We start from the raw sequence: 16,751 nt of genomic DNA, 5'->3' as shown, positions 1-16,751 counted from the left end.
GTATGTGTGTGTGTGTGTGAGACAGGGTTATGCCAATACCGAGGATTCACTGGGAAGCTGTGTGCTGCTGCTAAGTGGCATGTCGGAGGTGGCAAGAGACGACATGATTCCGAGCTCAGCCAAGTTAAAAGCAGCTCTCAGACTGCTTTTCACCAAACAGCCACCGTGAGTCAATATTTCTAATGATGTCTTCTTGTGTGTGTCGGATACGTGTATGCGAGCATGCATTATATTCTTGCCCCAGAATGTTTGTGTGTATTTTTGTACACTAATTGCATGGTTCTTCTGTTCCTCAGTTTAGACAAAGTGATTAGTTGGCTCGCAGGGTTTATTTTTAAATTTTTTTTTTAAAGCAAACCAGACATGCTCTTGAGACTTTTTCTGATGGACACATTATTACAGTCTGTTGCTGTCGGACAATCAGCTCATCAAGTCATCTAAATGCTTTCAGGAGGTCTGTGTAAAACAGCTACCCGGTCCCAGTTTATGAATATTGATGAAAATGGAAATCCACAGCCGGCCAGTCGATGAGCTCGGGTGAATTTTGAACACATAACAGATTTGTCTGCTCTGCTTGACGCTTTTGTTAAGGATTATGCAAGGAGTATCTTGCTTCTGAAGCGCCTTGCGTAGCTTCATAATGAAGATAAAATGCCTTTTTTTTCCCTGACAACAATAAAGTTGATTTATGTGGTCATGCTGAGAGAAGATAATTATTTTTTTGGGTAGGTTTTCAATCAAGTTTCTTCATTGTACACAGGGTGAGGATAGCAGCAGTTCAACACATTGTGCCCTTCCTAACTGGAGCAGGTGATTCCAAAGCAACCAGGCCAGAGCTGAGCCAGTCAGTGATCTCCTCGCTTCCCAATCTTTATTGCATCAGACACCTGGTGGATGTCACTCTTGACACCAACAACAAGTCTGTACTGAAGGTATGAATAAACATTTGACCACTCCCGCAAAAGGGTAGGGTTTTTGAGTTTTAGGCTAATTTTAGAATGAAACTAAAATGATCTATAGACTTTTCTGGTGGAATTTGACCTTATCTGAAGGTATATCCATTTTAAAAGTTTCAGTACTTTTCATGGAACCAGCTGTTTTCTCACAATTCCCTTTTGAAGGATACTAAAGTATACACTATTAGTTTTGTAAGTTTCAGATCTATAGTTATTTTCAGACATAATACACCAGAACTGGGTGACTCAGGCATGATGCCATGCCTTTTTAGTTTTTTATCGTAGGTCGAAGAAATTAAGTCAATTTACACTACCATTCAGATTTATTCATTTCTAAGAGACCAGACTGAACAATATAACTTAAATAATGTTTTTTTTACAGAAAAAATACAACATGAACACCTTCACTGCCTTTGCTCAACTACATTTTGGGTTCCTTTTAGCTCTCAAATTAACTTTTTGTAGCTTATGTCTATAAGTGTATCATTAGTAATCAGAAACAGTGTCGGCAAAAGAAATACTCATTCATTTTAGACCCACCTAGCTTGTGGCTTAAAGGGTCATTTTAGAAATGACCGAAAAACAATAATGTTTAAGAATTAAATGTTTTATGCCAATTCTTACATCAACCCATATTTTCCATTTTAATAAGGTGATAGCAGTGGAGAAGCTATTTTGCATGCTCTCCTCAGACACTCTTGACATGGCTCTGAGAAGATCTGCTGCAGAGCAGCTGTCCGTGGTACTACAGGGTGAGCGCTCATTAAAAAAACTCCTTACATTTTTCTTCTCTACTTCTTATAATCTCTTTAAGGACCCCTTTTTTTACTTTACATCGGCATTTCCTACCATATGCCAGAGTGTTGTCAAACTAGAAACGCATTTATGTTTCTCCAGAAAAAAAACTGCTGACTATAGTTACTTTCTTGGCCCCTGCTTACTTTACTTCTCTGCTTCTAAAATTGGTTTTGTGACACTTTTCTTGCTCTCATCTTGGTGTTGACGTTACATGCAGTAGAGCGGAATGCAATTGTTTTTGATTGCAATACAACTTGCTTTTTTGGGGGGCAAAAATTCTTTAAGCAATTGTTTTTCATTCCTTGTTATGGTAGTTATATTGTTATATAACCTTTTATGGTAGTTATATTGTTATATAACTACCATAGTTAGTTATATATGTAGTAGTTAGTTAGTTATATATGTAGTTTTATTGTACAAATTAAAACCTAATACAACAAAATGCCACTGTTGCAAACAAAAGCTTGTTTTCTTTAGAAACATGTGCATGATTTACCATTATTCATTTAATAACATGAAAATATTATTAAAGCATTACCTCCATATAATTAGTGTTAAAGTTTGAGCTCATATTTCATGTGCGTTTATATTTATTCTTCTTTCTTCTAGATTCAGCAATGCATTCAGTCCTGAAGAATCTTGGAATAACAGACATCGCCATTTCTTTCCTCACAGATAGTGTCAACGGTAACAAGGTAAAATGAAACCTCTGACCAAACAATAAACACTCAAGCCAAATGAAAAAATCCTAGGAGACAGTGTGCAGTCAACAATAACTTCCTCTGCATGACCTTATTGGTGCACACATAAGTCAGTTTACTTGTTGCCAATGGATGTCGAAGAGATTCACTGAGGCCATGATAGAAGGATGAAATGGCCTGTTTTAACATTATAAGACAGGCTGTGTCTGTAGCCCTTCAGGCTTTGAATCAGATGCTGTTTAGTGACATTGAAATAGACATAGAATGAGCTGTCTGCAGGTGCTATTTATCTCACTCTGTCACTGGAGTGGCAGTGGGAAGGCTCACTTGTACAATGTGTGCAACACAACTGCCAATTTTCATTTATCAATTAAATAGCCAAATATGTTTGCTGTTCTGCACAGAGCTTGGATTGCATGCTGGAGCCTTGTGTCTGTATCCTGAGAAAACTAGTGTATGTTGACCCATCTCTGAGGAACAGCCTGGCACAACGCAACCCTCTCCTTATCACCCTGCTTCGAGGTGCATTATTTTGATTTAAGAAATAAACTTCTTACTATAAAAAGCATATAGTTAGGTTTGCATGAAATAATACAACAAAGCTCTCCTTTTAACATGGTGAAATATACTCATTGGACACTTCAAAAATGAGATATGTCTTTATTGCTCTTTAGAAATAGGATATAATAACCTAAATTTGAAAAGGTCATTCATGACTTTTTTTTTGCTATTTTACAACCTGTTTATTATTTGCTGAGACTTACAAGGATACAGCTGGTTATTTTATTAACCAACCATTAAAAGTTTATTATTTATTTCAACTTTTAGTCCTTTGCTTATCTAAACTGGAACTTATAATAGCCGACATTTGATAAGAGACAGGGTACATTGCACCCAGATTTAGATTTTAGAATTCATTATTAAGTGCGAAACAACTAAGCATGATGGAAAGTAGAAATTTGATGACTTAAAGCGTGTTTGTCAACTTTGTTAATACATTTTTGGAGCTGTTTTGGATGATTTCATATTGTTCTTTTAGCGAAATGTGCTTTTTTTATTGTGCATATGCAGTGCATGTAATATTGAACGTGTGTGTTCTCTATAGCATCTATAATTATGAAGGAAAACAAAAACAATGGGGGTGAGGCTGCCGTTCTAATGAGTTTGCTGCTCTTTGATGAAATAAGCAGCATGGAAATGTGGTGAGTTTTAACATCTTCGTCCTATTATATCCATCTCTGAAAACTTTAGAATTACCTCTTATAGTATTTTTGATCGTTGTATTAGGTTGGACAAATCGCTTGATGGTGAAAATCTTCCGACATTCTCTCTTCCACTGCCAGTAGTTCGGAGGTAAATTTTGAGTCCAATGTCATCTGTTTTAGTTTGGTTGATTGTAACTTTTCTTAGTGTAACTTTTTCTCTTTTTTTTTAAACAATCAAGGTACAACATACCCTTCCAGGTGATGAGCCATCATTTTGTCAGTCCATACTGTTGTGTCCTGAAGTCCACTTCAGATGTATTGAGTTTGGCCCCTGCTCATCAAGCCCTGCAGTTGGTCTGGAACGTTGCATGGCACTGTGGTATAGACAACCTGCTTGAGGATCCCAATGGCTCGACCAACAATGCAGAGTAAAACACATTATAGTGATACAATGCTTATTTGAGTAACATCTGGGGGTCATTAGCCATAGCTCGCTTAGGACAGACATTACACAACACATGAATCCTCATTAACATCGGTCTACAGCGTTAGTTTCTAATTTTTTATATATATTTGTATTTTTTATTGTTAATAATAGGTTTAATTCAGTTTGAAGCACATGGACAGGGTAAAGCTATACATAGTATACTATACCATGCAAAACTCATGTTTCAGGTAAAGAAAATGTATCCCATCTAGTGAGGTTATCTGTGAAGTATTGTACTGAGCATATGTTTTCGAAGTTTTGAAAACATTTATCTTAAATATCCTTAATAAGGCCTAGTTGAAACAGATGAGCATTGTCTATCACAATTAAAATAAGGCTGATTGCTAAACTGCATATCATTTACTTTTAGAGCCATTCTCCTGCCTTAGGCTCCAGAATCTTTGAAATAAGGTTATATTTTTACACCTTAATAATTCCAGTAAACAATACATTAAGCTGCTTTTGTCTCTTCATACACAAATCATTTTAAAACATTTTATGACTACATTTTTTGTTATTTTAAATGGTATTTCCACCATATGAGGATTCTTTTGTGTGCTGAAATAGTCTTGAAATGTTTTTTTTTTTTTTGTGTGCAACCTTCAGGTTCCATTCTGACTTGAACTTTTCGGAAGCTCAACTCGCTTCACTGCGAGCAACGCACCTTCCAAGCGCACTACAGGACTGCATCCAGGATGTAATCTTGGCAGAAAGACACAGCTCGGTGATCGCTGCCCTCTCAAGGCTCAATATCTACATGATGATTGACAGACTGACTATTCCTCACATGGCCACCTATAAATGCCAAGAAACGTTACATTCACTCAACTGGCAAACGGCCATTAGCAGGTACAAACTATTCTATTATAAAACTTTGCTTTTCTACAAAGGCAACAATTTTAGGAACATTCTAAATATCATCTATTATATCTATTATTTGGTTAATCTGTGGTAGTTGTGAGGCCCGGATTGCCTGTTCCTTGACTGAGGCATCTAGCTCTAAGTAGAAAAACTAGAGGTGTTCTGAGGCCAGTTAAGTAATGTGGTCTTTGTGTCCTTAGTCTTGTTGCATATTCCTAGTGAGACATCCCCAGTTCACCTCACCTGAAAGGTGTCCAGATGCCATATCCTCTTCATCAGACTCCCCTTAGAGCGGGATAGCAGAGGTGGGGATTCACACTAGATTTGGACCTCCTTTCAATAATAGGTCGAGATTATGGTTTGATAATGCCAACTAAACTATAATACTACTTAAGCAACTAACTCATACAAAGCTTGACAAGCAGGGAGGGTAATACTGTCACCTCGTGGTGAGTTATAGGAGTGCTTGAATTTAGTCAATGGGACGTGCTGTTTGATCATCTTAAAAGTTGTTTGATGAGGGACATGTCAAGGGCTCTCACTTCTATATCTGACTCATCCAACCAGAGCTTTAGAACTGTCCTTATAGCTTGAATTTAGACGCCCTCCCTGCATATTCGTTATTTTTTCCCCCCCATATCGATTTGTTCATTAATTTTGTCAGTTTTTAATGTACTTGATTATACTGATTAGCTTTGTTTTCCTTCTAAATGACGTTGTTATATTGATTGATGTTAGCGTTTATGTACATCACTTTTTACTGCTGCGGTTGCTCTTTTAAGTGCTATATAAATTACATTGGGTTGCATTAACACTTTTATCCATATAGTCTTCAGTATAGCTAAATGAATGAAGTGAAGCTAATAAAAGCATGCTTTTTATGGCCACTGTTATCGTGACTGCTTCTGCAACTCTGCAGAATAGGGTGGTTGGCATTTTCTCAAAATTAAATGTCTTCATGGCTCAGCAAAGTAATTCTTATTCCTCATCTCTGCGTGGCTTCTAACATGGTTGATAAAGCATTCAAAAGGAGGTGGGATCGATTAACCCTTGTCCTTGATATACTCTCATATTTAAATATGTATCTGCTAAAATTTTTCATTTGGAGAAAAAAAATACATTGTATTACTTTTGTCTCCTTGAAGATAAAACAGCATATTTTTTCTCAGTTCTCTTTCATGGTGACTCACTTTCTTTGCTCTTCCTCCCTGCAGATTTCTCCAGGTGCATCCAGCCTCTGTGGAGGATGAGAGACTGCTGGCGTATATTGTCGCCTTTCTCAATGCATACTTCAAACATGGGTGCACACACTGGTCTGACCCGGAGGACAAGGACTTGCGCTGGATGTTAGAGCTGCTTCTCAATGAGGTAGGCAGCATATTTTGTCATCGTAAAGGTCAGAAAAAGCAGCCACCTGTGGATCTCTGTTTATGTTGTGTGGTGATCACATTAGACTCTTCTCTTGCAAATGCACAGTAAAACTGGTAGATGTAATTTGTACCTGTAATCATAGAAACAATACCCACACTAGATGTTTTGCTACCGCACAAAAACACAAGAACAATGACATCACTGGTTCCATCTCTGGCATCGATAATGTTCAAGGTGCCAGCATTTGTTAGTTTTAGAATATACCGTAATCAGCTTCTTAAAGGGACAGGCACTAGTTGTTAATGACCTTCATGTGAAAGATGGTTGATTAGTCAGTAACTCTGATGTTATTGTTCATTGTGGTATTTCAAAACAAAGTATGACATAAATACTACTTTTGCAAAATGAACAAATACATTAAATTAATGAGTTCCAGGAATGATGTGTTGTAAAGGTCTCCTTTTGGTCACTTTGCTCTGGGTATAAGGGTTTGTAAAGGGGTTCCTTCCTTCCATGTACAGTAGACTACAGTTGAAAACTCTTTGCCCACAAGCCTTGCAAAGTAGTACTTGTGGCGCCATCAGGAGGTCAAAGATCAGATTTCCAGGAGATCCAATTCATGTTCCACTTTTTTTCCCCTCATCACTTTTAGGGAACATCGCCCCTCCTTAATTTACTCCCTGGTGTGGACACTGTAAGACCAGGCCAAAACCCAGAAGAACCAGAGGGAGTGAAGAACCATGTTTGCCAGAAATTGCAGCGAGAGCTTAACAGTCTCTTCAAAAACTTGCTCACTCGCCTGGCACACACTTCGGACAGGTTAGATGGTTTCCTTAACCACGTTAAACCTTTTGACGATCTATTTCTTTTTAAATGCTCAATTCTTTCTTCTTTCTGAGTACTGTTTCTGCTTTGAATCTTCTATGGGGCTATCCAGGCTATGTCTGGCATTAGGTGGCCGTTTCAAGAGCCAGCTGGCGCTCCGCTTCCTTCAGAGCCTACGGGTGTCTGATGCCCCAGACTTCTATGGTCTCCCCAGCCTGGAAAGGACTCTCCAGGGTATAGTGAGCCTGACAGCCCAGTCTGGCTGGAGTTCGCATTGCTTTGACCTGCCGTCTACATCCATTTGTGCCAAGTACCTTAGTGGCCTGCTAGAGGTATGTTTTTTTATGGGGGCCCTCCCTTTGCTCGACCATTAAGTTGAGACCCTTATTGTCTAATAAGATTTTTTCACATCAACTTTTGAAAGTTTGGTGCTTGATTGAGGCTTTCGCAGACATATTCGCTTTACACGGTAATGTAAAGTCCTTGTATTTGTGTTGTTAAGAACTGCACTGAATGATCATGATGTCTATTACATATAATACTTCAGTCTAGCCATCTTTGTAGTAACAGAATTCTTGACGCAGTTGCTATATTAAATGCCATGTATTCATTTTTCAAGTGGATGTAATATAAATGTGATGTAACGTGTGTGCCTGAGTGCGTCTTGGATTTCATGGCTATTCGTTGAGCAAGTCATCTTGCTTCTAATCAGATATAGATTTACAGATTGGAATGTCTACTGTGTAGAACGCAATGTGCTTTCAAAGGAACTCATGAAAACTAAGTTAAAAAATGTTAATGGAACTTAAAGTAGTTTTTAAAAAAAATCACACTGATTAGATACGGCACAATGCAGAATACTATTGAGATTAATCAAGCCTGCCTGCTCCATCTGTTCAGTTGCTCCACGGTGCATTTAAATGATGGTCTATCGCAGAGCACTGGACCAGCTTGCACAGAAGCCATGTGTCCGAACATTTTCTCTTTCACGTTTAAAGCCCCCTTGGAGTGGATTGTCTAGCTAACACAACCGTTTGTCAGTGTTGATTGCAAACATGAATTAGGATCACACAAAGTGTGCAGCTTTTCTATTGATGGCCTCCTGTGACTACACCATTTCTGCACAACAATCACACACTCAACTCGGCCGCTCATTTGTTGCACACACACATACACACCTTTGTGAATGTTCCCACTGGCTCTGAAGGGCCCTAAAGCTGTGCAGACTACATGAGCTATTTGCTCTTCATCTGCTCTTCAGTGCAGTCTCATATTCTGATGGCACATCAAAACACTTTAATTAATCTCTACTGTATTAAAGCTTGTCTTTTGGATTTGTGATGAGCATATGGTAACATCCAACTGAGCAACATGACTTTTATGATGTTTTTTTTTTCTCTTTTGTATTGTCTTTGGTGTCAATCAGTGAGAAAAGCATGCCATGCCCACTTTGTAGGATACTGGTTCCCTATGTAGTTGAATTTAAAACATGTTTTTGCTACGCAGGTGATCTCCTCCTTTTATGTGCGGTGGGGAGGTAACTCCATGTCGTTCATGGGGAAAGGAGTTACTAAGAATGCTGTTGTGAGCTTGCTTCACTTGTCTCATGAGATGATGGCTGAGAGCAAGGAAAAGGTGAACAATGTGTGGGTGGATGTATAGTCACAAATCAGTCATTTAAAATGATTCAAATTTCACTTAAAATGACTTGAAGATCAATTAGAAATAGCTGTACCTGAATAGATCGCATAAATGTTTAATACAGTACTTACTTTTCGTATTAGGTCACCATTGCAAAACATATTTTTAATAAATGCCTTATTACAAACAGTCAACTATAATAGCACTCTTACTAATACTACATACTGGGATTTGAATTGAATACTCTGTTATATTGTAAAAATGACAAAATGGGAACAAATAATGATCGTTGAATTCCAAAAAATGGAGTTTTATGCCTTCTTTGACAAGTACTATTAGTAATCAGTCATTTAGAATGATAAAAATCTGAAAACTTTTATGGAAGCGCTTAAATACGACCTTGCTGTGTCTGTTTTTGCTATTCAGCAAGCTCAAGGTTCCACATTATTAAAACATTTACTTAACCCTCCGTAATGTTTTCCTTATGTCTGGAATAGGACATCATTTCCATGTGGTCTTTGGGGAACGAGAGCACCGTTGAGGAATCAAATGCCTCTCAGCTGGGTTTGGCCTGGCTTATACCACTCTGGGTCGACAGAGATCAAGAGGTATGGGTTTCCCAGACATCTCATATTAATCCAATAATCTTGTAAGATTTTTTTTTGGGGATAGAGTGTTTCGACAACCAAGGTCTTTAGTATTCAGCATGTTCACTGTCTCTCTGAAGCTCTTTTTCATCTCTCACAAAGTGATCATTTGTAGTCGCTTGTTTTTCGGGGACAAGCTCAAACCCCAAAAGAGCATCACAAGAAGTAAAACAAAGAAAAATGCGCAACTCCAACGCATTGGCTCTCATTCTGTCAGAAAATGTAAAACTTCTCGCAGACTATGAGGCACCATAAATCAAGATGACATATCACATTCTAAGAGCATAGGCACATTTTAAAGAATTTTTGTTCATCCCAACAATAGGCCACGCCGAAGGTGTAACTTGTCCTTACCCTGAGTCTGTTTCGTTACCTTCTAGTTACCCTTTTGCACATGGAGAGTTGGACTGACACCATTTGTTCATTCATATACGGGGTTATTTTCCATTCTCCTACAGGTCAGGTTTGCCAGTTTGGGCTTGGGTGCTGCTTTGTCCACGGTGGAGAGTGGTTGCTATGCTCTAGGCGCCAGCTGCGAGAACATCAGCGGAGGCCTGTGGGGCACCTTGCTTAACATCCTGCTTGATCGGCAAGAGAGTAGCATGGTCCGGAGAGAGGTAAATTAATTGCTGTTATCTTACATTCTCATTTTGCATTCTTATTTTGTTTACATGGTTCTCCAGAAATCTTATAATTTAGTAATGCATGGGGCAGAACCTTTAATCACCCAATACAAGTGAACAATAAATCGTGATAAACATGCCCATTAATCTGTGAAAATACAATATTTCCAAAATATACATATTTAAAAAGCTAATCTATTGTGATTTGTTCGTGGGAAGCGGTGCTTTTGGGGGGATCCTAGCTACACTTTGACCTTGGTCACCTATTCACCCAGATAATGATTGTTGGATTCATATCAGTGTCTGTACAGTCGTACCTCTAATTAATTGGTTTCAGAACTTTTTTCGTAACTTGAACATTTCGTAAGTAGTGGTGTACTTTATATGTAAATTCTCTAATTCGTTGGTCCTCACACAACTACAAGCTAAACCCTTTAAAATTGGTCAGTGGCCCAATTTTGTATGAAAGATGTGAGGAAATACACAAAAATTAGAAAATTATAAGGAAATTATTTATTAATGTCTTAAAATTAATAAAGCATTAGAAAATGTGCCGCTGAAAAACTTCCTACCACGGCTGTTATTATGGAAGACGTAATACCTATGGTTGTCCACCAGATAGAGGCACCAGCCTGCTTTACCAGGGTCGAAAGCCGTCCACTTTGTACTACATTTTAGACTTTTATGTGTTCTACGTGTGTGTGAAAATACGTGCCTCATTGCATTTGTAGTGTTTTTAATAAGGGGATGGTAGAAGTATGACTATTTTGCAATGGAAGCATAGCCATATATTTACAGCTAAAGGCCGACAGAGGGCGATATTGCCGATTCTTTGACATTTTAAGTGTATGCGCTAATTCCCGTTTTTTTTTCTCTCCTCCTATGCTGCTGTGTCCAGGCTGCATTTATCCTGCAAAACCTTCTGGTGATGCCCATGCCTGCCAATTCACAAGAGGCCAAGGACTCCCACTGGCAGGTCAGCAGCTCTTCCAGTTGGTTCTAAAGCTTTTTTTTCATGAACTGCTTTCCATCTTTGTCTTTCAGATTTGTTTTTTTTTACCCACCCTCTCTTTGTTCCCCTTAAACTTTTTATCCCTAACTACCATTTCCTCTTGTGTTGAGCCCTGGAGGGTTGAGAACAAGGAGAGTTGTTTGAGTTGAAGCACTACTGAATTTTCAGCACCCCGAGCACTTTTACTAAAGTTAGAATCTTTGCAAAAACAGCAATAGCGTGTTTTGGTCTATTTCTTTTTAAAGGAGTGTTTATCCACGGTAACAAATAAAGAAGTAAACCAGTATCTATTACATGATAAACAAAAGCATTGTTCTGAAATGTCAGATACAATGCAAGGCTGCCACTTGGGTTTTTTGGTGTTGTTGTTAAAGTGCATTTATGTGTTGTTGGTCTTGCAACAATATTTGATATTTTAGTGTATCCTCCCATCATCTTAAATATTTTTACTACAATCTTTGCAAAAGTAATGATTTAAATCAATATTTTAAAGCTATACAAATATTTTAAAATAGGCAGGTGCAACTGTGAAACATTTCGAACCCACACATGGTTGCCACATCAGCTTAATGTGGATTTGCGGACACTAAATTGTGCATAAATGTGAACGTTTGCATGGCTTTATGTGCCGTGGACTTGGTTGGCAATCATGTTGGGCTCCATTTCAACTAAATTACATTTTTATATTGTTTTTTGAAATATTATAATTCTCTTCACCCCCATCTCAAATATTTTTTGCGTATGTAACTTCAAAATGAAACTTTTTTTTTATGCTAATCATTTTGTATGTCTCTTCACCAGCACCCTCGTGTACACAGTGAGGTGTCGGGTGTGTCTTTGGTTGGTCTCCCTGCGCTCCAGGCTTTGCTGTACCACTGTCAGTATTTCCAGCATGTTGCTCTGTGTGCGTCTGCCTGTTATAGAGGCAGGCACACTTTTCACCTCCAAAAACCTGTTGCTGGGAATGCCAGTCAACCTCAGGAGTGTGCTTCAGTTGGTAGGTTTCACTCCTCCGTTCATTCAGATACAGTACACTGCATACTTTTTAAAGTGCATGCTTATGCCAGTCACTACCTTTGGTGACCCAGAAAACTGAAAGTCAATTCTATACTTCTGAAGAAAGTATGGTTATTTAGGATAGGGTCCAGAACCCTCCCATGCGGAAAAGCGTGAAAAAAATGTGTGAATGTTTAAAATCTACTTTGCGCGTTTTATAATCCAAAAATACACTACTGTTTATCACCTGAAGATGCTACAAACTTTCCAAATTTGACTAAATATGTATATATATCTATGCCAATTTTCATTCTGTATGTGTCCAGTTTCAGATAATTCTTTGCAGTTCTGGAGAAGTGCCGCAACAGCAGCACCAACTGCCAATTCGAGCAGACCTCCCAGCTCCCTGTCCACTTCAAGCACTGCGGTTAGTTTGTTTTTCTTGTTTTGTTTTTTTAAACATGGGCTCAAACCCACAAATACATATTTTAGTTTAAATTAATTTTATTAATTGCAGGTAAGAGGTTCAGGATCTGACACCTCTGGAGTCGCATCCCCCATGAGCTTCACAGCAGATTCTCCTGCAACAAGGCTAACTGTACAAGGTACCATTAAGTCTCACCTGGCCACATACACAGACATACATACATAGAAAAAAATAATGACGTCATTGTACTTTGGCTTGTTAACAAAATATTTATACTTTGTTAATAGCCACTTCTGGCATTTAATGCATCAGTCCTAATAAATATTTCCTCTGTTAGTTGCAAAAACAAAAGGGTTCATTCATGCTTGAACCTATGCATAACACATGATAACTAGTAATTTATATTAGTATTTTTTTTTATTTTTTAGATTTCATATTTACACAGTAAAGCATGGATTGTTATATCTAAGGAAATATGTGAGAATGAAAAGCTGCATATAACACTAAGAGATTAACTTTGGTAAATAAATATTAGTCAATCCAGTATGATTCTTTAAAATGGATATGTGATATCTCCCATAGGACAAAGCGACATTGAAAATGGCAACTCTATCGCCTCACAAGACCTTCAACTAAGCAGTTCCTTGTCAACACAGAACGTTGTCATGGTTACTCCTGACCTTCTTGTTGCCCACTGTGGCCTGTTGATGAATTTGATGGCAATCCTGCCAGATTTTACCTTGACGGCCATCCAAGAGTTTCAGCTTTTGCAAGCATTGGCGGGGTAAGACACAAAATATTCACTATCCTGCACTGCTATACTGCTAAAGAATTAGAAAATTAAGCATTTTAACATGGACTATTTCTCATAGCTTGGTGGCTATTGGGCCTGTTGAAAAATGCCTCTGTGAACTGAAAGCACCAAACATCCTACCTGGAGAGAAAGAAGACATTAAGAGTCAGGTGAGGGGTTTTTAAGATCAATCAGTATAAAAAGGCTTTTGAGCATTTCTTCAATATCTGTACCAGTACATATATGGTCTTTAAATTAGAGAGTGTGGGTATTGAATAAATGTGCAAACTGCTTTCCATAAAACAGTGACTTTGAGTTTTCCGAGGACATCTGCATTTTGGTAATGGACTTATGCATTTAATTCTCTATTTTTCTTCTTGTGTGCACTCAGCTTGGCACGTTACTTCACTTCATGTCTGGCTTCTCCAAGCTCTTGCAATCATGTGTCACATTGAAGCCGGAGCTGATAGGCCAGTTGAACTTTCTGAAACCATTTTTGGGTACCTTGGTGGCAACACTCACCCTTGAGACAGACAAATTAGGTGTGTTCTTATAATCATACAAATGTGATTCATCATTTTTGTCTATAAGAATGCATCTGTGAATCAGGCTTGTTCAGCCATTTGTCATCTTTTATTGAAGGAATGGGTGTCTAGCTCCCACTTGTGACAAACTGGCTGCCTCACTTTTCAGTCTTCCCCAGGGGTGTGCTATGCGATATGGAAAAATTACAAGGTGGCCCATTTCATACAACAATTACAACAGCTCTTTTCCCACTCCTTTGATTTGGAAAAATTACAAGGTGGCCCATTTCATACAACAATTACAAAAGCTCTTTTCACAATCCCTTTATTTTCCAAATGATAAAATGATTTACCACAAATTTTAACTGTATTCTTATCTTATTATGACTTTTTTTTCTTAAAATTGGGACTCACACTTTTTACTCAAAGATGTCAATGAACAGTTTCATATCATACAGCACGACCCCAGGGCAGCTGTGGCTACTTAAGTAGCATATCCTGAACTATTGTGGAGACATTTTGAATGTACTAAAATATTTTATATGTAAATCCAATACATTGTTATTATTAATCATGTTGATGTCCCATGTTCAAACATCAGATGCAGGTACAAGGGACATTGTCCTCATGTGCTGGGCAGATGTGTTTACGCTTGTGGCTACTCTGGTGAAAAGGGACAATTTCACGGTGTACCCATCTGTTTCTGCTGCATTGGGGCAACACTGGCGGAAATTTGCAGGTACAATAACATACTTTATTGCATCGAGTGAAAGAAGGCAACATTTTGGGATCGTAGTAAACTTAGTTGACACAGTGGTCGGATGGTTAGCATATCCGCCTCGCAGTTCTGAGATTGATTAGTCAATCTCCGATGGGTTCACAATCGTCAATGATATATAGTGTTTTTTGTCTGAGGTGGAAATTAATAGGGAACAAATTCAAGTATTATCTGTTTCCTTTTTGAAATGATTCTTTTGCTTTTGTGATCCAGTTTTCCCATCATGTATCACTTTACTTGATTTGGTTGTGAAGTCATTCATTATCTTTTCCTTATGAGGGTGGTAGACCCTGACTTGGTTGCCAGCCAACTGCAATCAATTAAGACAAATCCAGAATAATAAAAATTTAAAAAAATACCTCTATTTAGCATTTGAAATAGGCTTCTGTCAAAAGAAAATGCTAGCAGAAATCATTTGGACGGATAATTTGTAACAATATTCCCAGTATCTTTCATGACAAATTCCTTCCACAGATCCCAGTACAGTATTTTCCCCTGTGGTTTTATCACAACTTTGTCTTTTGTCTTTCTTAACTATGCACGTCCTTAAACCACCTCAGCTCCTCAAGGGTCCCGCTGAGAGGGCACAGCAGCAACTTTTAATGAATCCTGTAAAAGATGAACCTTGAGGGGTTTTTTTTTGCGTCTTTGATTATAGCAATTTGTTGTAGCTGAAATTATCCATCAATATACTATACCAGATAACGAATAACTATTGGCTACCCATATTTTACTGCTGGATTTACCATTTGTCTGCTTTTTATTCATTCAGTGCTAATGTGTTTATCTTGCCTTTTTCTTTTGTGTGCAGGAACAATTTCATTGTGCATGCTTGAAAAGTCTATGAGCCCACATCTGCACAAAGGAGCTTTGCATTTCCTTTCCACCATCTTCACAGAAGAGTCAAAAAGACGAGAAAGAGGGTTGACGGCTTTGAGCTCAGACAATGCTGCCACTTTAGCTGACGTGTTGAGTGGTCCTTCAGCCAACCAACTTTGTGATCTATTGCTGCAGGTCTGGGCAAGAAGTACAGAACTTTTCTCTTGTTAAAAAAAATATGAGCGTAAACAGTGTTCCCTCACTATTTCGTGGTTTGACATTTGCATCCTTGGTCCATCGCGGTCTTTCCATTAATTGGTAATTACAGTAATAGCCTGCAAAATGTTTACTGGTATGCCTCAGACAGTACCGTTAGTATATGTTAGGACGTGTAATGCACAGTGTATAGTATGTCAAAAACCTTTGATAAAACATGTAAATACTAGCCTACACAAGATTTACCAGTAGGCCCACAAAAGTGTATAGTACTGATAGGATATGTTAAGAAGGGTAATGTACAGTGTACAGTATATCTATTACATTTGATGGGAGTGTATGGGAGAATTATACTTTGGCAAAGTTAATAATAATGGTGTGGAAATGTTTTAAATAATTGAAATGTTACCTATATGGAATACTATATAGTTCTTACTAGTATGTGGAAATTCAACTAATATGGGTGTTTATATAAAAGATTGATTGCAAAATTTGAGGGTATACTGTATATATATTTTTGTTCTTTTTTTTCTACTGTAGAATTTTGAAAGGAAGACGCTTCAGGATCCACTTAAAAAATTGACGGCCAGAGCTCTGATGTCTCTGCTGGCTGGGAGCACTGCAGCACAGAACTATGCTGCTTCAGGTAGAACGTGTTTTGTAACACTGTAGTCATCATAAATGAATGTTATATATAATGCTTTTATTGGCTTTTTTTTATTAATGGAATTGGAAATTTCTCTCAATACATACTATTTTTATGCAATGTTTTACAGCTGGATTAATTGACAGCTGTGTGGAACAGATGAAGCAGGCCCTCTCTCAACTCACCTTGGAGTCAGTCCGAAGTAGCAAGTCTTTCCAACGTAAAAATGTGAGAAATATTATTTGTGTGCTCATTTTAATAGTTAATGTATCTTTCTTCATAGGTGATGTTCTCATACAACCCAAGGTGAATTGATATGTTGACAGAACTTTTGAAGTTGCAGGAAAAGTGGAATTTTTCCACATTTAGCTTTTACAAAATTCAAGTAAAAAAAATTAATGTAAATAAAAGTACAAATAAAATCA

At 37.9% G+C, this 16,751-nt stretch overlaps 1 protein-coding gene across 1 annotated transcript in view; it reads left to right on the top strand.

The window, feature by feature from the left end:
- Positions 1-16,751, top strand: part of rttn (rotatin) — a 33,775-nt gene that overhangs the window by 10,166 nt on the left and 6,858 nt on the right. Inside the window, exons 17-42 of the mRNA XM_077736336.1 lie at positions 26-165; positions 761-932; positions 1,609-1,708; positions 2,364-2,449; positions 2,860-2,977; positions 3,561-3,657; positions 3,743-3,808; positions 3,900-4,088; positions 4,754-4,996; positions 6,223-6,376; positions 7,032-7,198; positions 7,317-7,536; positions 8,711-8,839; positions 9,343-9,453; positions 9,951-10,109; positions 11,014-11,091; positions 11,929-12,124; positions 12,450-12,550; positions 12,641-12,728; positions 13,133-13,334; positions 13,423-13,513; positions 13,735-13,885; positions 14,469-14,606; positions 15,457-15,659; positions 16,221-16,326; positions 16,457-16,554. Of these exons, the coding sequence (XP_077592462.1) occupies positions 26-165; positions 761-932; positions 1,609-1,708; positions 2,364-2,449; positions 2,860-2,977; positions 3,561-3,657; positions 3,743-3,808; positions 3,900-4,088; positions 4,754-4,996; positions 6,223-6,376; positions 7,032-7,198; positions 7,317-7,536; positions 8,711-8,839; positions 9,343-9,453; positions 9,951-10,109; positions 11,014-11,091; positions 11,929-12,124; positions 12,450-12,550; positions 12,641-12,728; positions 13,133-13,334; positions 13,423-13,513; positions 13,735-13,885; positions 14,469-14,606; positions 15,457-15,659; positions 16,221-16,326; positions 16,457-16,554 (3,603 nt within the window). The remainder of the gene's footprint in view (positions 1-25; positions 166-760; positions 933-1,608; positions 1,709-2,363; positions 2,450-2,859; positions 2,978-3,560; positions 3,658-3,742; positions 3,809-3,899; positions 4,089-4,753; positions 4,997-6,222; positions 6,377-7,031; positions 7,199-7,316; positions 7,537-8,710; positions 8,840-9,342; positions 9,454-9,950; positions 10,110-11,013; positions 11,092-11,928; positions 12,125-12,449; positions 12,551-12,640; positions 12,729-13,132; positions 13,335-13,422; positions 13,514-13,734; positions 13,886-14,468; positions 14,607-15,456; positions 15,660-16,220; positions 16,327-16,456; positions 16,555-16,751) is intronic.

The sequence above is a fragment of the Stigmatopora nigra genome, chromosome 16 (assembly GCF_051989575.1).
Source record: "Stigmatopora nigra isolate UIUO_SnigA chromosome 16, RoL_Snig_1.1, whole genome shotgun sequence".
Lineage (NCBI taxonomy): Eukaryota > Metazoa > Chordata > Actinopteri > Syngnathiformes > Syngnathidae > Stigmatopora > Stigmatopora nigra.
This window is presented reverse-complemented; position numbering and strand designations above follow the sequence as displayed.